The sequence below is a fragment of the Platalea leucorodia genome, assembly GCF_965183815.1.
Source record: "Platalea leucorodia genome assembly, chromosome: 5".
NCBI classification, from domain to species: Eukaryota; Metazoa; Chordata; class Aves; order Pelecaniformes; family Threskiornithidae; genus Platalea; species Platalea leucorodia.
In genome coordinates this window covers 99,683,011-99,695,743 of record NC_138827.1, presented here as the reverse complement: position 1 = coordinate 99,695,743, position 12,733 = coordinate 99,683,011, and the positions used below count along the sequence as shown (strand labels likewise).

The following is a 12,733-nucleotide window of genomic DNA, read 5'->3' as shown; positions in this document are numbered from 1 at the left end:
AGATCTTCTCTTGCTATATATTCTGCCTTGCAATACAATTTCCCATTTAGCCAAGTCCTTAGCCACATTCTAATCCCTTTATAATCACTTTATTCTGCTTCTCTAATTTCCCATGTGACAGAATATCAGACATATTACTACAGTTCCAAAAGATGAGAGCTAATGTATTTTCTTTGTCTAGAACAATCTGATATCTTTTCCAAGAAAATCATGCTCTTAGTCTGGGATGACCTGCTTTTTGTACTCAGTTTCTATCTACCTACATCTCTCTAATTACTACCTCCATTTTCTCCTTTAATCTGTTTACTGTTGCACTCGTAGATACGTAAGACTTTTGGGGATGTTTTTGTATAGTAATGATATATATTTAAAATTAGTTAATTAAATGATTCTGCATGATTTTACTCACTTGTTCCACCACCAGGACTAGTTAGGACTAGTGAAGGATGTGGTGCTTCCATGCTTTTATGAAGTGTAGCCACAGCAATAATTTTCCTTTTGTGTATGCATAGTTTGGTGACATCTTCGTCCGCTTTAACATCTTCAGCAGTTCTCTGCTTCACAGCAGCTCCAGGATCAAAATTAAAGACCTGAGAGTACAAATTCCAACATTTAAAATAATGATGATAGGCAGCAAACTCACCAAATATACCTAAACCAGAAATTTTAGATAAAATTACATCTGCTTCTGTTCTTTAGAGCTATCTGGCTGCTCCTACATTGCCCAAGAGATAACCTTTACAGTACATTTTGAAATTATAAATAGTGAATATGTTTATAATAAGTACAGAGCCATGGAAGTTGTCATCTAGCAAGAGAACTTTAACACTCCTCAGTCTAAAGGCTAGGGAGAAAAAAAGGAAATAGGACCACGTGTGTTTGAGATTGCTCTGTGATTAAGAAGAAAAGTTTACAATTTGCGTATAGACGATAACATTGTGAAGCTGATACTGAAGCTATCGCGTAAGTCACTGTCTCGCTCTGATTCTCACATGGTAACACGGCGCTGTCAATGGTAGGTTTCCAACTTAATAGGAAAAAGTTAAAACACCATAAAACCTGAGTCAGATCTTTTCCATGAGGGGAGAAGGCAGAAGGGAGATTAATTTTGTATTTTATGGTAAATCTTTGGATGTATACCACTTATTTTATATACATGATCTGAACAGAGATTAAGTCATGGCATAGCACATCAGCTGACATAACTGATAAGGATTATAGCACAGAGATCCAAAACAATGCTTTTCTTTACCTTGGGAAGAACAAGAGGACATTCTAGGCCACACTTGCACGTTCCATCAGTCAGCAAGTAAGTCTTCACCTGCTCCAAGCAGGATAATAAAGACCCACTGGGACTGTAAAGGAACAGAAATGATGAATACAAGCTATTTGATAGGTCATGACTTCTATCCACCATTCTAACAGCTCACATGGAGAGTGTTTAAAATAAGACAGCTAAGTTTTCATATTTTGTTTCACAGTACTTCTTGCTTTTAGTCAAGAACTGAGATGATACTTATCAAAAACAGCCCCCAGAAAAACATTTTAAAGGAAGATTTTACTAGAGAAAAACAAACACAGCAAGTGCAGAGAAAAGAAAGTAACAGAGATTACTGATATTTACTGTTCACATTACAATCCTGCTTGAAAGCCTTAAGATTATTTTTCTCCCTCCTCTCTCCTATAAAGTGTAACACACAGGCAGAGAGCAGGCCCCATGGACCTCCCCCCCCTCCATCACATCACCGCAGTTCCATGCAGGCATGACAGTCATCTGTACGCTTCCTAATTTAAAAAGGAAAAAACACAAAAGTGTGTTTCAAAAAGTATGAGAAAACCCATACAGAAAAGGGGGAACAGTAACAGAACTGTTGCGGCTGGGTCTCTTAGTTGCATAAACAGTTTGGTTTCATTCAGCTAAAATTGCAACCCTCTCACTGAAAGTGAGAAATATTACACCAAGAAGGCAGTCCAGTGAGTTTCTGATAAACTGCACTCGGATTTCTCTAACTCCCACCAGAAAATCATTATCTCCAGATCCCAAAATAGCACATTGGAAATTCTGTTACGGCAAAATTGCTAATTCATAAGATGAAAGAAGTTCTCATGTCACAACCCTCTAACTTCCAGATTGCTCTTTATTACTTAACCATCTAAACTGTTTATCAGGGAAAGAATACAATAATTTATGAGGATTGGCTAAAACACTGGATCTTAATGGTGGCTGTAAATAGCCCTTATTTTAACAAAAACAACTTAAGTGGAATAGTTTGTATCATGAAAACGGCCAAGAGTCAAAATTCCGAACTATGACAAACTTTCGTACTTAAAACCCAATGTATAAACACTGAATCCTGCACAAGAACTAAGTCACATATAAAGCAACATCTGCAAGTGACATTTAAAGTTATGCTGCCAGTTTAAATAAGTAATTTATTTGCCAGACTTGCTCCAAAATAATTATTTTAGAGAGAACTGCCCAGGTCAAATACGTGTAAACGTGACAGTTCTGAGGGTAAGCAAGTTAAAAGAGCAATCTAAAAAAACGGTACGGGTATGAAGTGATAGATAGGTCAGAAAGCCAAACCTTCCCTGTCTGAAACTGAAATACTTGGGGAGCAGGAGGATATGACTCTATTTACTTATTAAAATTTCAGCTATAGACTGGTTAAACCACAATGCTACCATCATCACATTTTAACTCAGCGAGCATCGCTTGTTCTCTACTTTGGCTCCGCGTCTCCAGCGCTGGCCGATCGCTTTGGACTTTCCCAACCTGTCCTGGGAGAACACAGGAGCCACTGCTGACCCCAGGCGAGGTCCACGCTTGAAGATGTAACAGCTTCCCACGGGAGAAACTCAGATTGGCGTTTGCTCTACGCTATCCCATCTACATGCAAAATCTCTACAGACGCTTTCTGTGATACTTAAAAAGCTCGCGTTAAACGGCATCCCAGGGAATATGCTCTGGAGTCAGGATGCCATTTTATTTGCATTGGTAAAAAAGACCTACTGGGCAGCAAGAGTAAAGCTATACCATCCGAGTTCATTTTTTTCCTATTTCTAGAATAAAACAGTTTCAAATAGCCTTTCTTGGAGTGCAGTTTGCCTGGGAAATCTGGGCACACATATCCAGTTCAGGCACCAGGAGATACTGGAGCCTGGAAAAAACAGAGCTGCAAGGCACATACGTACTGCACCAACGATCAGTGGTGTAAAGGCAGGTCTGGATACCCACGCTTACCGGGAGCGCACAGATCAGTCCACTGAATCAGGGATTCAGCATCCCTACTGCACATATTTGCATGGTTATTTGCCCACAAGAAACAACAAAATTAAAAAACGGCCGATTTCTTCTGATTCTGCCTTCTTCCTGGGCAGACCTATGTAACTGCAAAGTATCTTTTGTGTGCACAGATTTTCTCACGCTTCTATATTGCAAAGGATAATCAGCAGCTTCCTTTGTAAGAAACTACTAGCTTTTTTTTCATCACTGAGGTCATCCAGAGGTTTTCGGACCCCAAAGAAACAAGAAAGAGCAAATTATAAAATATATTAGGATCTGTTACTGACAGTTCTGAAAACTTTTCCTATTATTAAAGAGCTTTTCTCAGTTTATTCCACTGATGACTAAGCTGAAGAAGAGATCTAGGTCCTACTTTAAGGCTGTACTATTGTTTTACTAAGAAAAGCACTGAGACTCAACTCAGTGCTTTTACCAGGTAATAAAAACCAAGTTAATTAATGGATTTAATCCAAAGCAACTGTTGACAGTTGATAGAAAAGCGTGCATGCTTCATAAGGAAGCACAAATAGAATGAGTCCTTATTCAGCTGGGATCATCTATTCTAGTTAAATCATGTCAGATCTTAATATATACACTAATTTTCCCTTGGATAGCTTTTGAGTCGATATTGTTTGACCTTTCATTCTCTCAGTAAATGCTGTGTGTCTTTTCAGGGTGGTTGTTCCTTCAGAAGAGCAGTGCAGCACTAGAGCAGGTTACCCAGTGCAGTTGTGGAAACTCAGTCCTTGAAGAAATGGTGAAACCAAGAGCTGACCTGACCGAGCGCTGCGGATGCTCCACGTCAAGCAGGAGGTTGGACTATTTGACTTCCATCCTTTCCAACCAACGTGTCCTACCCCGTGCCTTTCACTAAATAAGAATGTAAGAGCCGTGGACCATACCACGTGCGTTGTCTAGCCTTCCCTTTCATCGGAATGGCTTAGAGAAGGCAATCGGAAAATTAACCATTGGATTAAAGAGGAAAAAAATTCCTGGGCAAAACTTGGGAAGAGGGTAGAAATAATACAAGCCTCCCCAAGCTTGAAAAGGCAACTGGTAAACTTGATTAATGGGGTCAACTAGAGTACGGACAGTGTTTTGCGTAAGGCAACTCAGAACAGAAATATTAAGAAAGTCCCCCTGAACAAAGAGAACATACATAAAAAGAAGATAGAAAAGCAAATAACTGTCAGAATTATACCAACATTTACTAGTTTGTAAACATGAAAGACACATGCTTGAAGAAGCAGCACAAGCTTCATGGCCTGCTTCTTACAGCCATACAAAATGAAGTTCAAAAGCAGGTTAAGATCATCAGGTCCATAAAAATACTAAAGCATTACATGTTCTGATGCCTGGATATAGAGATGACACGGAAAAAACCCCAACCACTCACAACTTTTTCTTTCTCATTGATTTTTAACTAAGGCAGAGGCCCAGTAAATTATAGCTGTAATGAGAAATACAAGGGGAAGGTGATTTATCTTTGACGTGCGTATCACCGACAAGGATTTTGTTTGATTCTGCTAATTGAGAATACAAACAAGAAATCCTGGAATGCATTTGATCTTTTATGGTAGTTTAGTGTAAAATTGGAGTATGCTTTGACTCATTAAAGAATTTTGTATTGGTAATACATAAAATGTTGTGAAGAAGTGGTTATTTTAATCAGAGAGCAGTGGAATAAGGTTAAGCAAATAACAGACTGATAATCATTTAGACTTCTCTGATGTAAACCTGATGCACCCATATTTTGTTAAAGCTAACTTTGATCTTTTTTCCAATAACATTTAATTTGTAGTCTGTTGGTCTGAACACATTCATTTAATAGTAATTTCAATACATTTCTTTGTGACTGTTCCAGGGTGAAGCAAAAAAACCCAATAAGCTAAAAAAAAAAAAGAAATAAAATACTTAAAACTTTGGATTTGGGCTTGTGTTCCTGTTTTTTTTCTACATGAGAAATGTGAGGAATCCGTAGAAGTAAATCTTGCTGGAGAATGTCAGTGATACCGAACACACAAACTTCACAGGACATATAAAACCTGATGTTTTCTGCAGCTACTAAGTAGTTACAACACTTAAATGTCCTTTCAAAAGAGTGTAAGTAAAACACTAAAGTATAACGGAGCTCTGGAACATAAACCCAGAAAAGCCTTAGGGAAGAAGAGCTACAGAATGTAAGGATAAAGTTGCATGGCACTGCATGAACTGAGCTGAAGACTTGTTGCTGACAGAAGAAGAAAGTCCCGCTCTACCTTACCTGCCATGAACTGTTTGCATGCCTGAGCACTGCTTTGAACTCGACCAGCAAAAGCCCTTCTAAAAAATCTGTGCTGGTGCAAGGAAAAGGCAATGCCTATGCAGCTGGGAGCAGGCAAAAGACAGCAGAGATCTCTCATCACCTCAGGTGTGGCATACAACTAAACCTCTGCTTAGTTTCATTGTAAAAGGTTTGAATAATAAAGATATTAAGTAAGGTTAAATCTGCAACTGCTCAGCTTTAAAATCCATATGACAATAATAAGTAATAAAGAACTATTCATGCCTAAGGCAAAATGTATGGTAAGGATCATCAAATTTTCAAGACCAAGCAATATTAGATTTGAGAGTACGTTAAGGGCATGCAAACGGCACAACTGACATAAGTGGACTCCACTAATATCAGCAGAAAAAATGATCTCGCACTTCCAAAAGAACAAGCCCTTGAAGTTTTTGAGTCCGAAAGATTAGCCGAGTCACTAATTTCCCACACGTTCTGGCAAAACTACAACGAATACAAAACCAGTAACCACCTCAGATAACCTTACCTGATATAGAGCACTCCGCTTTGGTCCACCCGTCGCTGCCAACCAACGGGAACTTGCACTGCTGGTGGCCCTCCATCCGTGTCCCCTCCGTCACACTCCTTTCCACCATTCATTTTTCTGTTTCTGTTTATGAGTCTTCAAAGATATCAACAGTAAGATGATATCCTTTTACTACATGTCATCATGGCCTCCCAAAGAAGGCCATTCAGTACACTTTTCCCCAAATTGTACAAAGTGCATTGGGAGGCTCCAGCTCAGTTTGAAACCAAGTCCTTAAAAGTGGCCATTTTTGTTAATGAGTCAGTTTCCCATTATAATCCACATTAAATATGCAATGTTTAACTCCTTATATATTCATAAGGATGAACTATATAGATAAAAATTAGTGCTTCCAACTTGGGAAAATCATAATTCACCAATCCTTTGTTACCTGTCAGAAAGGAGAATGGGGTAAAGGAGAATTTCTAGTTCAACAGCATGGCTCCAAGCTTGATGACTGTCTAAGATAACTTGTATTTTGTGAAAGCTCGTCTCATTTTTATAAATATGAGTCAGATCTAATACCTCCAGGTATTATACCCTTTATATGCCACATTCTTTTTGTTTTCTTTTTATCTTCCATTCATTATCCAAGTTGTCTTCTTGAGTTTCTTTCATGACTCCCTGGCTCCAATAAAACAGCCTGAAAAATACAGACACGGAAAACACATGAGCCATTTTCTGAAGTCTTTCAGCCCAGTTCAGTACCTCATGAAGATGTATACAGCTGCATCCATTTAAAGAGCTTAGAATCAAAATTTTAAATGTCAATGGAACCATCAAAATAAGGCTTAGGGTAAATATAATCCTGCTAGCATATTCTATTTATATGTGGATGCAACGGAGCTACATCTTAAAAGCTAAGAGTGCAACTGTTATTAAATAGTTAATGTACAGTTTGGGTGCATTAAGGGATGTATCTTTTAACTGAATAGTTTCACATATGCTTCTATTCAGAATTATCAACAGATGACTAATTAATGCCCTTTAAAAATTGTTTATAAAACTGGATGAATTTAATATGAAGGAAGCTGCTTCTAGGGTTGCTAATATCCATAAAAATGGAAAAACCCTCCATTTGGACTAAATTAAAATAATCCTTTCTTACAAGAAAATTGTAAAATAAAAAGCAAAAAAACAGCATCAATGCACTGATCTCAGAATACCTATGGAACACTTTGAATATCATAAGTAATAATTTCCCCCCATACGGTTATACTGTATGAGCAAACCTTCATGAAAAAAGTTCAGACTAACTGTGCTATTCCCCCAAAATAGTTTTTTAAGTTGACCAGGTGAGACTTAACTCTTGAGACTGGACATTCTATTAAGGTGAGACAAACATGGAATACGTGATTAAAATAGTAAATATGTCAGGAAAAACAACAATCCTAGAACTCAAATGTAAGATGGCACTGATGACTATTGTAGTAACGATACTAATAGGCTTTATTTGGAATCGCATGTCAATTCTGCCTTATTCCTAATACTGATGTTATGCGAACATTTTAAAACATAGTAAATGTTATTATAGACCTGACTGATCTTAATAAGAAAAGGTTTTTTGAGATAGAAATGGAACCTAAGACTTTGGATCCTACAACATTTCTGCAACAACAGTACCAACACATTACATCTATATTTAACAGTAACAACAGCTCCTTCCTTCAAGACCATTAAAGGAAGACTACAAAGGCATAAATATAGTCCTCGAAAATATTCCCTTAAGTACACTTATGCAGTACATTCTCTTTAGATGTGCTACTTATAAATGTAAAGTTCAAAATGCTACTTAAAGAAAAAAAATAGCCATGGTATTTACAAGAAGGATGCGGACTACAAAGGAGCCGGCTGGACATACCCCCCTCGACTGAGGTGCTGAAATCTAAAGAACAGAGTGCGATTTTCAGAGTAAAGAGTGCGATTTTCTGCAGGACAAAGCCTTCTAGAATAGCCTGGCACTGTTATGCAGGGATCTGTTTCAACTTTCCTAAACTCCGGAGCACTCCAATAGGATGTAAGCCTTGGCCAGCCAAAAGTGGGGAAGGGATGAGGAGACTCTGATGAGATCCTGCTCGCTGCCAGCGGAGAGGTGACCGAGTACCTGCTAGCGAAGGTTAGAGTGGATGTCACATCAAGCACCTTGCCGTCTCTCATATGAAAACAATCTATCCTTTAATCTCTAAATCTGCCACGCAGAAATAGGATTTGGAGAGCACTTGGCAACAGTTCAAGGCTCTCTCAGGTTTTCAGTTTAGAAGTTTTGGTGTTTGATTGGTTTTATCTTGATTAAGAAGGTAGCAGGTGATGTTTCATCAAAACCAAGGCAGAATTTACCTTCAAATTTCAGGATTATGGCTGAATGCCGCATTGGCATTTTTATTACAGGTCCCATGTAAGGCTAAAATAGGTAAATAATTCCCATATTATTTTTAATGACTATTAACTTCCTGTAATACAGTAAAATCAGGATGAGAAAATACATATTTAAAATACTGGAAGCACATAGTGCAGAGAAGGTTGCTGATCTCTCAGCCCAGTCTTGCTGTGGCTCATGTTGCTATTTAGGGCAATAGCACTGGATCCATTACGAGAAAATAATAGCCATCAATTTCTTTTTTGCACAAGCAGCAAGAGACGCTTTGAAGTAACCTTATATTTCTACTGGTTCTGCAATGCTCTGCCTCAGCTAACATCCCATTCCATCACCACTGTAATACTTATCATCATCTAATCAGATAAACCATTTTTCTGTACTGCATATAGCTTGAAATAGTACTAAAAGAGGCAAAAGAATTCACTTAACTGCTTTGTCTGTGGAAAATATTTAAATATTTTTACTCAGTACAGTGAGTTGGAGTAAAATGGCTGCTTCAATCATATACCTTCAGTCAAAGTTTATTGTTTGTATGACTTTTTCTTGAGAAATACTAAAGAACTGTAAACTGACACAAGGGCTTGAGTGATGTAAAAAATAAAAATCTATCAGAGCACAGGCATGATGATCCATTTTCTGTTCTACCCCAGGTACAAAAATACTTCAGCCACCACACTCACCCCGAGCAGAAAACAGCAAACAATGCTGTTCACGTCATTGAAGTTTGACCTTTTATCTTGCAATTTATCTTCTCAGTACACAGCTAATCAGTGTGTAACTAGCCATGTTTTATGTGTTTATAGGAAAACGCTCACGGAAGTGAGATTTTTTCACTAAACCCCAGCACGGTTCGGTGCAGATTTCCACAAACTACAGGCAATAAATTACCCAGTACACATTAGAACCATTGCACGTTTCTGCTGGGCATGAATGGCAAAAGTAAGAGGTTGCCATCAATATTTTGGTACAGAAATCCTTCACTAAACTGCACCGCAGAGTTCATATGCATTATTTATTTAACTGCATAACACCATAGGAAAGTTAAGCATAGTACAGGTCTCTCAAGAAGAGTTAAGCATCTCAAATCTGGTTCAACAAAGGACACTCGTTGCATTTTCCCAATAACCGGTTATCAGCCAAAAAGAGAAAATGGAGCTAAGGAAGACAGCAGAGAAAAAGAGGATGAGAGTCACTTAAATCAGGCTGGGTCTGGCTCTTTTTCACCCTACCGCTGGCATAGGCTGGTTTTATAATACATTTTACACATATAAGGCAGCCTAGACGAGAAGCTGCAAGTTTGAGGGGACAGTGGCACCGCTCGATTAGGTTTGGCAAACTGTTCTGTGATTGAAAAAAGACATTTAAATCCCAATTTAAATTTCAATTAAAACCAGCCTGACCGTGAATGCTCTGACATACAGAGCATCCATTTGACTTCTCAAACCTTTACATTTCTTACCAGTCCAGAATCTTTCAACTCGATGGCAGAAAAATCCCGTTCCTTTTGATGTACCATTTTCCCCTTCGCCATCAAAGTATTCTAACTGAAGTACTTTGGATTGGGTTAGAAAGTATTTGGATTTTGGACCAAATCCAAAGTATTTTGGACACTGGATTCTATCCAAAGGCCTGATTTTCATCAACCCATGTAATAAATACCTCTTCTCTGTAATCTCATAACAACTCCAGACAACTCATGTTATCTCACCACGAGTAACACAACTTTCCACATCTAAATCAATTACTTCTTTTTTCTGTGCGCCAAGACATGCTGTTTAGATTTGTTTTGCAGTCCAGTTTCATTACAATACGCTTAAAAATATTTCATTGTGGAACTATGCAAAACTACACTGAATTGTTCCCCGCCTTGAGCCCCCTCAACCCCCCCCCCCCCCGAAAATGTCTCCTTAATTTTCATACACCGAAAGTATGTTTTCAATTTTTAATGCAACTGTCTCACTTTTTGAAATGTTGCATTTTAAGAAGCCTCTTTGCAAACTCAGCTGTTAATGTTTAACAATTTTTTAGTCCACTGGTGAAATAGAAAACTTGGTACAAAGTAAAAAAGAAACTTAGACACTAATAGTCTGGATTCAGATCTATCACATACGATATGAATACCAATATAACATTTCTTTTATTAATAAGTGGACGTAAAGCCAGCTAAGACAAATTTTGACAGCCTAATATTGCAAAGATGCTCCATTACTTTTTTCTTGACATGAACTTTTAAGCGTGCCTCAGAATTCCGTGTGTCACAGAGAAAGGCTCCTTGGAGGTCTATGACCAACCACTGCCTCTCTGATGCACAAACCCAGTGCTTACCTATGGAATGACCCGATTTTGGGTACAAAGTTTTGCAAACACTTAGAACGTACACAAAACGCTGCTCATAGATGCAAATTGCAGTCTCACTTCCCCGGCTTTCCTTTCTATCACAGAAAAACCTACAAAATACATTCAGAAAAAGAAATGCATTCGAATCACGGCCTTGGGGTGTCAGAACTAACAGGAAGTTTTAGCTTCTTAAAAAGCATTATTTTCAAACCACGCAGAGTTGAAATGAGTTTTTATTTAGTTATCGCTTGCACATTATTAATCTGTTTAAGTCTATCAAAGCAATTAGTTAGGATTCTCCTGTATCATCTAATTAGATACAAATGTTGCATCACTTTTTGGAATGCTTTTCCAATTTGAAAAGGAGCATTCTCTTGACTAATTAGATTGGTATTGAACACTTTATGAAGCCCTATTTTTAGGCAAGTGATTCAACAAACAAATGTGCCTAAAGTATAAAGGAAACCTTTCTTCCTTCAATCTTGTCTCATTGTATTGGTATCTAGGTATACATGATATAATCTGGCCTTTGGTTTGAGAGAGATATCTTCATCTTACTCATAAATACAGAGTATTAAGAATACGTTGCAACAACCAGAAAATTGATCTGCACTGAATGACAATTAAAACGATACATTTTAAATTGCCCTGGTGTTGAATCAGTTTATGCTAGCCCAACTACCTTTGGCATTAAATTATTTTGAACTGTATAAAGGACAGTTTTATTATGTACTGTAACAAGGCTTATGTATTCCTAATTTATACAACTTTGATGCTTTAGAACTTTTTAGGATTGGAAGACCCCAATTTAACCACTCTATAAAATGATAGCTATTTGGATGAATTCACTCATAAATAGCAAACATAGTCCAGGCCACTGTACCTATCCCTACAACCACAGCCAGCCATCTTTACCAGTATCCCACTGGACATGCCCCAGCTCAGCCAGCCTTGCTTACCTGCACGTGGACGGACAGAATCCTATATTATTTGGTTTCCTATGATCAAAGCAGTCACTTCAGACCTACTATTTAGGAATCTACACTAATAAAACAATACGGAAAAGATTCTCACAGAGAAAGACTGATTTATGTTCACAGATTCTAGCTGATCATTAAGAGCACACAATATGAATCTCTTGGAGCATATGGGACCTGCATGCCATTAACTAATCAGAAGTTGTAACCTTACATCTGATATCCTTCCTATCAACGCCCATAGTGCAGGTAAAAAGCAGTGCTCATTGAGCTGCAACGTACCCTCAATTTAGGAGATTTAACTGTGTCATTACTGTTGTCCAAGGCAATGGCTGAACTGGGAAGGAACACGATTCTTCCAGCATCCTTTATTTAGTGTATGTATAGTACCCAAGCCCAACACTTTCTCAGAGAATGACTGCCTTTTAGCACATCTATCTGTGTAACTCCGAGTTGGGAGCAATTGAGGTTTTCACTTCCAATGAAAGAATGGAGAAAGTACCTCCTTTGTGTACACATGTGCACGGATGCATACACAGAGCACCTCCGAAAGGTTTTGACAAAAAGCAAAACTGAGCTACGTGACAATCAAAAAAGATGGCAGGAGACAAAAGGATTTTCTTTTTAAACCTCAGCTCTGTCTACTCAATAAGAATTTAATAAATACAATGGTCACCCAATAGAGTCCCTACAAGACTATAACAGAGTCATAACGCTCTTTCAGGCCTTCCACCACATTAATTTTTTTCTTTACAAGGGAAATAGGTCAAAACTGTGTGCATGTGAGATAGGGCTACTTTACTGTCAAAATAATGTAAGCACTCAGATTTTTTAAAAATTAAGACTAATATTTGGTATGCAATTTAAATCAACCAAGTTATTCTGTAGGTAAGAATCATGTCACCAT

The 12,733-nt window shown here is 37.9% G+C and overlaps 1 protein-coding gene across 21 annotated transcripts in view; it reads right to left on the bottom strand.

Moving 5' to 3' along the window:
• MBD5 (methyl-CpG binding domain protein 5) overlaps nucleotides 1–12,733 on the bottom strand; it is a 155,212-nt gene that overhangs the window by 50,433 nt on the left and 92,046 nt on the right. For 16 of the 21 annotated variants that reach the window (XM_082312656.1, XM_082312670.1, XM_082312667.1 and 13 more), the window contains 3 exons: nucleotides 6,097–6,778; nucleotides 1,253–1,355; nucleotides 410–590 (listed from right to left, as the gene is read on the bottom strand). In XM_082312656.1, coding sequence (XP_082168782.1) covers nucleotides 410–590; nucleotides 1,253–1,355; nucleotides 6,097–6,209 — 397 coding nt within the window. In that variant the 5' untranslated portion in view covers nucleotides 6,210–6,778. Of the gene's footprint in view, nucleotides 1–409; nucleotides 591–1,252; nucleotides 1,356–6,096; nucleotides 6,779–10,837; nucleotides 10,960–12,733 lie in introns of all 21 variants that reach the window. The other 5 variants (XM_082312659.1, XM_082312676.1, XM_082312675.1 and 2 more) reach the window with 4 other exon arrangements.